The sequence below is a fragment of the Aulonocara sp. 'chitande type north' Nkhata Bay genome, linkage group LG13 (assembly GCF_057382095.1).
Source record: "Aulonocara sp. 'chitande type north' Nkhata Bay isolate Kocher_YH1m ecotype deep benthic linkage group LG13, A_spYH_male_GT1.1, whole genome shotgun sequence".
Taxonomy (NCBI): Eukaryota; Metazoa; Chordata; class Actinopteri; order Cichliformes; family Cichlidae; genus Aulonocara; species Aulonocara sp. 'chitande type north' Nkhata Bay.
In genome coordinates, this window is record NC_141356.1 from 6,628,626 (window position 1) to 6,640,118 (window position 11,493).

At 37.2% G+C, this 11,493-nt stretch overlaps 2 protein-coding genes across 2 annotated transcripts; one reads left to right on the forward strand and one right to left on the reverse strand.

Annotated features, from left to right (window-relative positions):
- Window positions 1-3,874: 3,874 nt before the first annotated feature.
- Window positions 3,875-5,292, reverse strand: LOC147315540 (uncharacterized). Its single transcript, XM_086258005.1, has 4 exons — window positions 5,157-5,292; window positions 4,860-4,967; window positions 4,534-4,741; window positions 3,875-4,344 (listed from the first exon to the last, which is right to left on the reverse strand). Exons 1-4 carry the CDS (start codon window positions 5,195-5,197, stop codon window positions 3,880-3,882), a joined length of 822 nt encoding a protein of 273 aa, XP_086114131.1. The 5' UTR covers window positions 5,198-5,292; the 3' UTR covers window positions 3,875-3,879.
- Window positions 5,293-5,643: 351 nt separating this feature from the next.
- LOC147315541 (coiled-coil domain-containing protein 106-like) lies at window positions 5,644-9,786 on the forward strand. Its single transcript, XM_086258006.1, has 4 exons — window positions 5,644-5,894; window positions 6,277-6,435; window positions 8,579-8,779; window positions 9,074-9,786. Exons 1-4 carry the CDS (start codon window positions 5,759-5,761, stop codon window positions 9,394-9,396), a joined length of 819 nt encoding a protein of 272 aa, XP_086114132.1. The 5' UTR covers window positions 5,644-5,758; the 3' UTR covers window positions 9,397-9,786.
- The last annotated feature ends 1,707 nt before the right edge of the window (window positions 9,787-11,493 follow it).

An 11,493-nucleotide genomic window follows, 5' to 3' on the forward strand; every position in this document is an offset into this window, starting at 1 on the left:
AAGTCACTCATCCAAGTGACTTTTTAGTCTGAGCTGGCAGAAAGTCAGTGTGACTTCCAGTTTGATTATTAATATGTTGATATTAGCACCTTTAGTATTCCTAGTTGCATGTACTGTTAATATAAGAGTTTAGTTTCAGTTTCAGAGTTAGAGTTCAGTATATAAGTTTTCCTTTTGTGTCTCCCTCTGTCGTTTCCTCGTATTAAGGTTTCAGTTGTGTCTGAGTTTCTCTGTTTACTTGTTTCCTATTTTAGTTTGCTTGTTAGTTGTCTCCCGTGCTTTGCGTTTAGTGTTACTCCCCCTGTGTTGTTATCCTAATTAGTTTCATCTGTGCCTCCCCAGCTATGTCTCATTCCTTGCTTAGCCCTCTGTATGTGTCACGGTTCTGGGTCTGTTGGACCCAGTATTTTGAGTTTATTATATTTCGGTTTAATTCTGCTTCATGGATTGTTTTCTTATTCTCGTAGTGATGATGATGATTATTATTAGTTTCTTGTTTCTGTTTATCCGTGCTTAAGGATTTGTTCTCGGTTATATCTCACGTTTATTTTAGTTCAGGTTCCATGTGTCATTCTGTCTGTCTGTCTCTCAGTGTCAAGTCTGCGTGCTTGTTTAGTAATTCATGTTTCCTGTTTTATTGTGAAAGTCTTTGTCTTATGTTAGTGTGTGCAGCTTGGTTCCCCCCCCCGTCTCGTTAACCCTGATCTCTCCCAGCTGTGTCTCCCTCCTGTTGCCCATTCCCTGATTACCACCCTGTGTATATTAGCCCTGTGTTTTCCTGTGCTCAGTGTCGCGTCGTACCCTCAGAATTATGCCTGTGTGTTCAATTCTCAGTGTCATTGTTCAGTTCACGTTTTCGTTTATCACCAGCAATAAAGCTAAGGTTCTCAGTTTCAATTCAGTCTCAGAGTCTCGCATTTGGATCCTCCTCTCCATCCGCCTGCACACAGAGCCCTGACAGTATGTGTGTTTATAGCCCCTATATCACTTTATCTTTTCTCAGGGCATCTATTGTGTGCCTGTATATTTTAAATTCTGTTTTCCTTCGCCTCTGGACTTTTACATTCTGAAGATTCTGTACCAGTTGTAGTAAAAGGCTCACTTTAAATTATTCTGTCTGTTACAGAATCATTCATTTAGTTCCTAAGCTGGGAACCCTTGTCAAACAATGACCTAGGATAAGAAGTATAAGCTATCCATAAACTATATGAAATGCTCGATACTTTAATTGAAGTTACCATGTAATACAGCCGACATCCTTCCTCCCAGAGGATAGGTGTCGTTTGTCTCTTTTTTAATGTGGGAATGACCTTTGTTTATTTAATATCTTCAGGGAAAACACCTCTTTGTAAATGTTTATTAAAAACCTCAGGTAATAATAGATATCTTTTATATTTAGAAATAAATATAAATAGTTTCCATATATATGGATGGAAAGTTCACCAATTTCTTTTAATAAATCTGTTTGAACATCTGGTTTCACAATTTGACGTCCAAAATTTTGCCAACATCAGAAAAAAAATTAATTGTAACCTTTACTATCAAACATAACTGGAAATTTTAGATGTTTTTAACCATCTTGTAATGGATTTAAAATTCATTTAACCTTATTTACTTGTATTTTAAGGTTTTAACACCCTAATGCAAATGGTCATGCTTACTCAAATAAAAGCCACTTTAGATTCGGTTCCTTTCATACACTTGTCTCCTTTTAGCATTATTCCAAAGCAGATGGACAGGACCGGTATTATTAGCTTGCTCAGAGTGTTCATTATCACCTCTGGTTACGTGCAAAGTGTAAATGGTTATTCCTGTTTTACGATCTTGTGGTGTGTTGAGCCACTGAACGCTTTGCTGACTTTAAAAAGGCAGCAATGTCAGACCAAACATTTAGTCATTCAGAACATATCATTTACTTTGTTAATCTCACCTAGACTGTTTTTATGGGGCGGGCTGGAAAGATAAACACTGTGATTAGAAAATGTTCACTGCGACCTCTTGAAAAGTCAGAGATTCAGCAATCCCTCAAAGTTACCATTACAGTTGACCATTACACAAAATTTCATCTGCTCTGGCCGCCGTGCTAATCGGAAGCAATGAGACGAGATGGAGACTCTGATGAGGAAGAAAATGAGATATAAGGACGAGGTAAAAAAGATGAAGTCAATTTTGAGTATGAGACTGATTGGGGGTGGCTATCTGATCCTTGTCGGTCTTCCTCTTTGATTGCACCTTGTCATCGTGCCTCAGATCTGCGTTTTTGAAGTCGATGGATAATATAATGGTTTACTTTGTGATCAGCACTGAATGTAGGAAGCGGCGCATGTAGAGAGGTCTTGCATTAGAAGTAGTGAGGAGGCTAAAACTGATTCAGTGGCTGAAACAGCTCCCATGTGAATGGAAAGGCAGTGTGTTGATAAATTAAGCCAAATAAATTAGGACGGGGACTCATTTTGTGCCAGACTGACAATTAAAGATGCCTTGGGATTCACCCAGTGATAACATCCATCTTCTGTTTTACTCCATTAAACAGGCAGCAATCAAGGAGATTGACACAATGAGTGCTTATGAAAAAAGATCACATCACATGTCTACTTGAACTAATGTTCAATTATCTAGTTTCCTCTGTCTACTGTGGAAAAATACTTTGGAAGTTTAGGACATAGGTTGACAGATGACTTATACGGGAAGATTGATACCGCTCTTAAATCTCATTAACCAATTATAAAAAAAAATGTTTTTGCACTTTTATTTATTTAGTTATTCATTTTGTTTTGATATTTTTCCATACTAAATTTGAAGCATGAACAGATCAAATTTATTGTTGAATCTGAAGTTTGAGGGAAGCGAGCAGGAACTCTGGAAACACAGATGGTCTTTGAATCACAGGCATCTTTCATAAAAGCCATTTGTATACTCTTCTTACATGCACATTGCTGATGATGCCAGCGGTACCACTTTACAATAAGTCTCCCCTTATAGAGGCTAATAAATAGTTTATAGCTATATTATTAATTAATCTGTAAATGCTTTATAAACCATTATTAATGGTTTATTATGCATTAGTTAAGGGTGAGAAAAAGAAAAAAAACTGACCGGTTTCTTGCCAAATAGTGAGCCAAATGTGTTCACCTATATATTTCATCTAGAGTTGCTATATTAAACATTTCAGACTAAGTTACTATCCTGTAAGCACAATCAGCATTTGTAAACATATTTTTTATCATATAAAATTGTACTTCATAAATGCATTATAAATATCCACAACTATCAATCGGAGCTTTGTTGTAAAGTGTAAAGCATAAAACCATTTATTAATGAATAATAAATATTTATAAATGCCACATGGGAGACTTATTGTAAAGTGTAAAGCATAACACCATTTATTAATGAATAATAAATATTTATAAATGCCACATGGGAGACTTATTGTAAAGTGTAAAGCATAAAACCATTTATTAATGATAAACATTTATAAATGCCACATGGGAGCCTTGTTGTAAAGTGTAAAGCATAAAACCATTTATTAATCACTAATAAACATTTATAAATGCCACATGGGAGCCTTATTGTAAAGTGTAAAGCATAACAACATTTATTAATCACTAATAAACATTTATAAATGCCACATGGGAGCCTTATTGTAAAGTGTAAAGCATAACAACATTTATTAATCACTAATAAACATTTAATTGCCAAAAGTGAGTCTTAAATGTATAATGTCACCATTTATAACACTTAGACCTAAATTACAATCAGTGCTTGAAATAACATTTAACTACTGTCAAAAATGTATTGTAAGAGTAACACATGTAACATTAAATGTGTTTTTTAAAACACCAAACAGTCACCCACTCCAAAAGTTCATGCCAGACTGGTTCAAACTGGAAATATTTTTTGTATGTCCTTAAATAAGCGTCCCAGTGGTCCATCAGGGTGTCGCGAACCAAGCCAAGATGACCACTCAAGAACCATCAGGTGTTCCTCCAGCAACTTCTCAGTGCGATTTCCTCTTAGTCTACGGACATGTCCTTTGATGGTCATCCAAGCCCTTTCGATATGCTGTGTATGACTGCCAGATTGAGGATCTACAAACCACCTGCTGTGATTTACAGTGTAATGTCTGTACCCTATGTTTGTCAAAACATTCTTGTAGGCTCTCCACTCATCACTGATAATGGCACTACCCAACTTAACATGCTGTCTGATCAGAGGAACAAGGTGGCGCCTTGATCGTTTTTCAACAAGTTTTAACACGAGCCTTCGCCTTTTGTCTTTAATTCCCATCATTCCAAATACCCATTTCTTCCTTTTCCATGCATTTCCAAAGCGTCCACGTGCATACTGAAAACAAAAAGAATAAAATTAAACAGAATTAAAATTAAAAAGAATAAAATTAAATATCTACAAAGAAACATTCAAAAAGATGGTTGCTTCTACTAATTTTTTTTACTTATGGTAAAGGTTTCCATGTTTAGAGGACACATTCAGATCTGCATTGATTCTAACAAACCTGTCTGAGAGTTTACCAACCTTTCGCTGATGACGGAGACAGCTTTCATCTATAACCACAAATTCTCTGTCACCACCAAGACGGTGTCCATTGTTTATTCTGTGTCTTTTAATTGCACGTATACAAACATGTCGAATGTGTCTTGCCATGCTACTTAGTGTTCTGGAGCTGCCAGCCACTTCATCATCGATCATATCTATTTGTCTGAGCCTGAGCCCTTGTGAAAATCTGTGATAGAAATTGAGGCAATTATTACTTACTGAGGCCCTAATTTTATTTCACAAGTCTCGTATTGGTGTTCAATTATGAAAGGTGCATTGCTATTAATGTCTACATCTACATATACCTGTAAATGAACTTCATCCAACTGAAAAGAGATGTTTTTGATTTCTCAAAGAGGGAGCTAGTTCTAATTGTTCTGGAAACTTTCCTATGACTTGCTCTTTTGCAGCACCTGAGAACATATCAATGAGTTAAGTAAAGAAATGGACCCTTAAACAAGAGCATTAATTGAAAAGATAATCACAAAATTAAGTATGAAGAAAATAATAATGAAAAGAGGTTAATGCTCCCTCTTGCATTGATAACCGAAATATTTTGTTATATTTACTACATGCACTACATTATCATGCATTATACATACCACATATATTGGTCTTTCTTCACCACGGAAATCATTTTCATCTTATGGTGACAAACAGGACATCTAAGCTTCTTTTTTAGCAGGTGTTTCTTCTGCAGCCATTTAATGAGCCTTAGTGCCTTATATTTAGTTTGTTTTCCTTCTATTTTGGCGCGCAATCTCATTCCCAGAGACATTCTGGTGGGAAAAAATGAGTAATTTATTTTATTATCACCTCGAAACACCGTAAAATACTCTATGGGAGTCTAGTGCAAATCGGTTCAGAGTTAAAGAACTTCACATGCTATATAAAACAAGCCCTATAATCAAAAATAGTCCCAAGCAAAAAAGAGGATTGTCTCACCTGTTATAATGTATCTCCGACTTTGTTATGTAGATCTAACCCGCTGGATTCATGCTAAAGAAATATGTTCTGCCGCCAAAGGGAGGGAAATCAAATTTATTTTAAACGCAGAGGAGCTTATACAACCATCCAATCACAGTTAACTTTATTAAGGAAAGCCCCTCCTCTCAGAGCGCGACAGGCAGTGGAGCGCTCTGGAAGGTCAAGCCAAAGGGGCACGAACAGACACACTGAAGGCGCTCGTTCAAGTTGCTGCGCCATGGATGGAGCAGAAGATAAAAATTTGTGTGCGTCTGCGACTTACACAGTTAGCACACGTTCGAAGAGATACAAAAAGCAGAGACTGGATGATCTAGATTGCACTAAGCCAACGACGTCAGCAGTTAGACATGAAGGTGAGTATAATGCTAGCTAGCTAGCTACCGAGCCATTTGGCTGCTAGCTACAGTGGCTAACTAACATCACATAACATGTGAATAGCTCTATTACTATTGGTTATTCCAAACGATTTATATCACTTAGTTGTATATTTTTAGTTTTGTTTATGTGCATCATTAAATTTATATTAAACACCCTGGTAAGGCAGTACACATAAGAATTATTTGCCTTGTTTTAGAAATGCCTGAACCACCACAGGTGTATATAACATAATTTTTACAAAGTGGCTTTTTATAAATTCCAGTTGTAACCGTTTTTAATCAATATTTTATTTGAGTTTCCCAAGTTTAAATTATAAATTATTTTAGTATTGTAATTTAATAATTGTTTGTTCTTTAGATTCTTCTTCTAATCCTGCCCCTACTGCAACTGCCCTTCTTAACAAGGAGCGAGAGAAACTGACTTTTCTTAAGGAGAAACTGGAGTGGCAAAAGAAGAGAATTGAAGAACTGGAAGGAGAGAGAGATTTTCTCCGAAGTCAGCTATCATCCCTTACAAGTATGAAACTAGACTTGTTCCATGAACATTGTTTTTATTTTACAGTCTTCAAATAAACATTAGATAATTTATCAATCCCAGTGAAGTTCCCTTATTGTCATTGTGTTGATTAAAAGATTTTAGTCAGTTAACTTTAAGTGTTGTGCTAGTTCATTCCTAAAGAGATCTGGTTCCAAATTCAGTTCAGCCAGGTCTAACTTGATTGATTCAATTTCATAGTTCATAAGATCATAACTCCAACTTGAACTAGTAATGTAACAGCCTTACAATCAGAATTAATATAGGTTTTATATATATATGTATGTATGTATATATATATATTAGGGGTGCAACGATATTCGTATCGATATTGAACCGTTCGATACAGTGCTTTCGGTTCGGTACGCATATGTATCGAACAATACAACATTTGTAATTTATTTTATCAACTTTCCTTCTGACGATGCTGTCTGTGTTGAGCGCTCAGTGAATCTGCGTTCGACTACTCCGCCTAGGCTGCACTGTCGAGCGCAGATCCACTGAGCGCTCCACACAGACAGCATAGTCAGAAGGAAGAGCGCAGGGCACCTCCCGCACCCTCATTCAGATCTGGCGTTTGGAATTATTTTGGTTTTCATGTGACGTATGACCCTGAAGGTAAGCGAGTCATGGACTAAAGTAAAACAGTATGTTGGATGTGCCATGCAATGCTCAATTACATGGGTGGGAACTAGTGTGTTAGCGCAGTTAGCTCGTTAACGTGTTGGCCGTCTAGCCCCATGCACGGGGCGATCGGCGGTAGCTTGTTAACGGAGATTTGCCGTGTTGTGGCGTTAAGGTCATTTCAACGAGATTAACCTGAAAGCACTAGTGGGAACACAACGAATATGACTGCACATTTACGCTGACATCATCCTAGTGCAAAGACCAAAACAACAAGCATGCTACTAACTTTAGCCGAGTCATTTAGACAGCTGTTAGCACATGATTCTCCTTATGCTGCTGAGAATATAGCCCAGAAGAAGCGGATAGTATAGCTTTTATTTTGGAAAGAGACATTTCTCTGTAATAAACTCTCTTTTCCAAAGATGAGTGACTCCTCAATCAGATACAGGGCTTGCAATATCGCTAGCCCGACGTCCCGGAGCTAGCGATTTTTTCAGTCGGGCTACCAAAATCTATCTCTTCCCTGCCCGTTGGGCTATTGTAGGAAGGAAAAATATATGTCAATGCTTTTGCATTCTTTCAGAAATGTAGCTGGGTAATTATGTCATTGGCATCGGTGAGCCACTGTCAATATGTGACATATTGAAATCGCGTTTGAATTTGTGCTTGTTTTTTTGCTTTCACTTTGCAATCGTGCGAACTGTGTATAGAGAGCGACAGCACTGATCTGTGAGTGATGATAATTTGTGCACCAATTCCTCTGACATCGTCTTATTAATCGTTAGCTTATATGCAAACATGACAAGTGAAATCTCCCGCAGCTTAAACATGTGAGAGGTTGATCGCGCAGAGAATCGCTGAGCTTATGTGAGTGCCTGTGTAAAAGCAGCAGAATATATATTTTAGTTCTGCTGAGCCAAATAAGACAGGTCAGGGTGAAGAAGTGACAGCCAAAGAAAAGCTTACCACAAAACGGAGAAGTTATGACAAATGAGACTATAAGGCAAAAAGAAAGTGCAGCTTTATGGTTTCATGGACAAAAGAATTTCTGTGGCTGCAATATGACGAGCTAAATAACCAGGGCTGCACATAAGTGGTCCACAGGTGCGCATTCGCTGTCAAAATAAAAAACACGCACAAGGGTTAGGGTTAAATTTAAAAACTGTACTTTTGAGTTAAAATATATATTTATAATTTTAATAAATGACAAATTAAAAAGGCATGAACATTTTTTTTGTATCGAAAAAATATCGAACCGTGACACCAAAGGATCGAACCGAACCGTGAATTTTGTGTATCGTTGCACCCCTAATATATATGTGTGTATATATATATGTATATATATGCGTATATATGTACACCTTATTCACATGATGATTTTCTATAACAAAATCCTCATTCTCTTTAAGCACATAAGCTTACTAAATCATCAATTGTGTAATTGAAAAACAGGGGACTTGTTTCTAAAACCAGCCATTTTGTTGTTTACATCCTGCAGAGCAACCTAAAGACGAACCATTCAATGATCCATTTTCCTCGAAGGCTTCTGAAAACTCAGATTCATCTTTCGCATCTTCATCTGTATCGTCTGTGTGGTCATCCTCATCTTCATCCCCAAAGAAGCGAAAGCACAAATACAACAAAAAGCATTCAAGAGCCAAGAAACCCAAGAAGGAGCAGAAGAAGCTCCGGCAGCGTGGTGAGCAAAAGATTTTGGAAGAGAAGATTTTACAGAAGAGGATACTATAAATGTGACATAAAAGATAGTATTATGATTTTAATTTGTTCTAAAAATTACTCTGTGTTCACTACGTCATATATACATATCTATCTATCTGTCTGTGTGTGTATATATATATATATATATATATATATATATATATATATATATATATATATATATATATATATATATATATATATATATATATATATAGATTAGTATGCTTTGAGCATTTGCTTTTCTAATTATTTGCTTTGTTTTCATTTTTAGTTCAAACGCCAAATGACATTGTGCAGCGATACAAATCCCTCCTCAAGACATTTCCAAAGACGAAGACCATGACCAAAGCTTTTCAGAAGCATGGGCTCGACAGGAACACTGTTGTGTCCACTTCATCAGTTGGGGAGCTTGCTATTGCGGTCCCCAATGTCTACCAGGAGCTACTGTCCAACAGGCCTAGTGGAGAGACGGTACTAGCTTTTGCTAAGCGATGTGAGGCTGCAATTCAAGGCAGTGATGAAGTAAAAAACAAAATAGAAAGTATGAAGGCCGCTGGTACTTTGCTTCCAATTCGAAGAGGGAAATCTGTCTGAAACCCTAATTTGTTCTAAGTGGTTTTGTTTTTTGAGCATATTGAACTGAAGAAAAGATCTGCAAAACCAATCATTTTTCAAAGATCTGTTCACATATGTGTTGAGTTTCCACACAACTAAGAGATTTACCTGTTAGTTTATTTTATTGGGTTTTTTTTAATGTTTTGATTTGTATAAATGTGTGTAGAGTAAATAATACAGCTGTGCAGTTTCAGTTAAGGTATAATAATTTATTATATTATAATTATTATAATTTTCCTTTGTTTTATGCCAGTGGTGAATTTAGGGATGGGATTTGTTTCCTTAATATAGTTTTAGCTATCTTTAAAGGGCTTGTATATACGTTTAGCAATGCTAAATAACTGTTGGTGCTTTATACTTTTTATAGTAATGCCCAGTAATACTTAGAAATGTTTGTTGATCATAAATAAATGTTGACATGTTTTAAACTTTACAACAAAACTCTCTTTTGTCATTTATAAATGTTTAGTAGTCATAAATAAATGGTGTCATGCTTTACACTTTACAATAAGGCTCCCATTTGGCATTTATAAATGTTTATTTGTCATTAATAAATGGTTTTATGCTTTACACTTTACAATAAGTCTCCCATGTGGCATTTATAAATATTTATTATTCATTAATAAATGGTTTTATGCTTTACACTTTACAACAAAGCTCCGATTGATAGTTGTGGATATTTATAATGCATTTATGAAGTACAATTTTATATGATAAAAAATATGTTTACAAATGCTGATTGTGCTTACAGGATAGTAACTTAGTCTGAAATGTTTAATATAGCAACTCTAGATGAAATATATAGGTGAACACATTTGGCTCACTATTTGGCAAGAAACCGGTCAGTTTTTTTTCTTTTTCTCACCCTTAACTAATGCATAATAAACCATTAATAATGGTTTATAAAGCATTTACAGATTAATTAATAATATAGCTATAAACTATTTATTAGCATCTATAAGGAGAGACTTATTGTAAAGTGGTACCATTTGATATTTATTCATTGGGCCCTGGTGTAGCCCATCAGTGCACAGTGCAGCGTCTGAAACAAGCTGCTTTATATCTCTGACAGCCTCTTACTAACAAAAGATGTGAACAGCAGGTAGGTGGAGCTTCTGCATTCACAGCTGAAGCTGTGTGCCTCAGATGATCACAGAGATTTTGGATTTCTGCTCTCAAAGACATCATATAGAGCCCAAACAAGAAGAAGAAAATTTTCAGTAATGGAGCATTTAGAGCAGTCTGTAGCCCAAGCTTTAGACTCAGAGGTATTACTTGTGCAAACACTAAACAGTTTGCATATCATGCAAACAGATCCACAGAAGACACCATCGCCATAGCCCTCCACTCTGTGCTGAGCCACCCAGACCAGTGGCAAAGCTATGTGCAGATGCTCTTTGTGGACTACAGCTCAGTCTTCAATATAATCATCCAACTGGTCACTCTTGGCCTCCCCCTTCTCACATGTGCCTGGGTAAAAGACTTTTTTACAAACTGGCTCCCGACTGTGAGACTCAGACCTCATGTCTCCTCCACTCACACGCTGAGCACTGGCTCCCCACAGGCCTGTGTGCTTAACCCCCCTTATGTATTGTCTCTATAGCCACTACTGCAGTTCAAGCCCACATCATCGACCTCATCATGAAGTTTGCTGATGACACCATGGTAGTCGGACTCATCTCAAAGGGAGACGAGGCAGCCTACAGGGAGGAAGTCCTGAAGTTGGCAGCATGGTGTTCAGAGAACAACCTGCCACTGAACACCAAGAAAACCAAAGAGGTCACTGTCGGCTTCAGGAGGCACAGCACTGACTTAGCCCCCCTATACATCAACGGGGAGTGTGTCAAGAGGGTCCACACCTTCAGGCTCCTCATCTCTGCTGACATCTCCTGGACAGACAACATCACAGCGGTCATCAAAAAGGCCCAACGGCACTTCCTGAGGGTTCTCAGGAAGTACAAGCTGGACTCCAACTTGCTGCTGACCGTCTACCGCTCATCCATAGAGAACCTGCTGACATACTGCATCACAGTATGGTACGGCAGATACACTAAGGCGAATAGAGTGAGGCTTCAG

Coding starts and splice junctions, on each gene's coding strand:
- LOC147315540 (XM_086258005.1), bottom strand. CDS start 5,197: ATGAAAATGATTTCCGTGGTGAAGAAAGACCAATATATGTG. Junction 4,968..5,156: donor AAGAAAGACCAATATATGTG/GTATGTATAATG, acceptor ATATGTTCTCAG/GTGCTGCAAAAGAGCAAGTC. Junction 4,345..4,533: donor GTCTCCGTCATCAGCGAAAG/GTTGGTAAACTC, acceptor TTTTGTTTTCAG/TATGCACGTGGACGCTTTGG.
- LOC147315541 (XM_086258006.1), top strand. CDS start 5,759: ATGGATGGAGCAGAAGATAAAAATTTGTGTGCGTCTGCGACTTACACA. Junction 6,436..8,578: donor TCAGCTATCATCCCTTACAA/GTATGAAACTAG, acceptor TACATCCTGCAG/AGCAACCTAAAGACGAACCA. Junction 8,780..9,073: donor GAAGAAGCTCCGGCAGCGTG/GTGAGCAAAAGA, acceptor TTTCATTTTTAG/TTCAAACGCCAAATGACATT.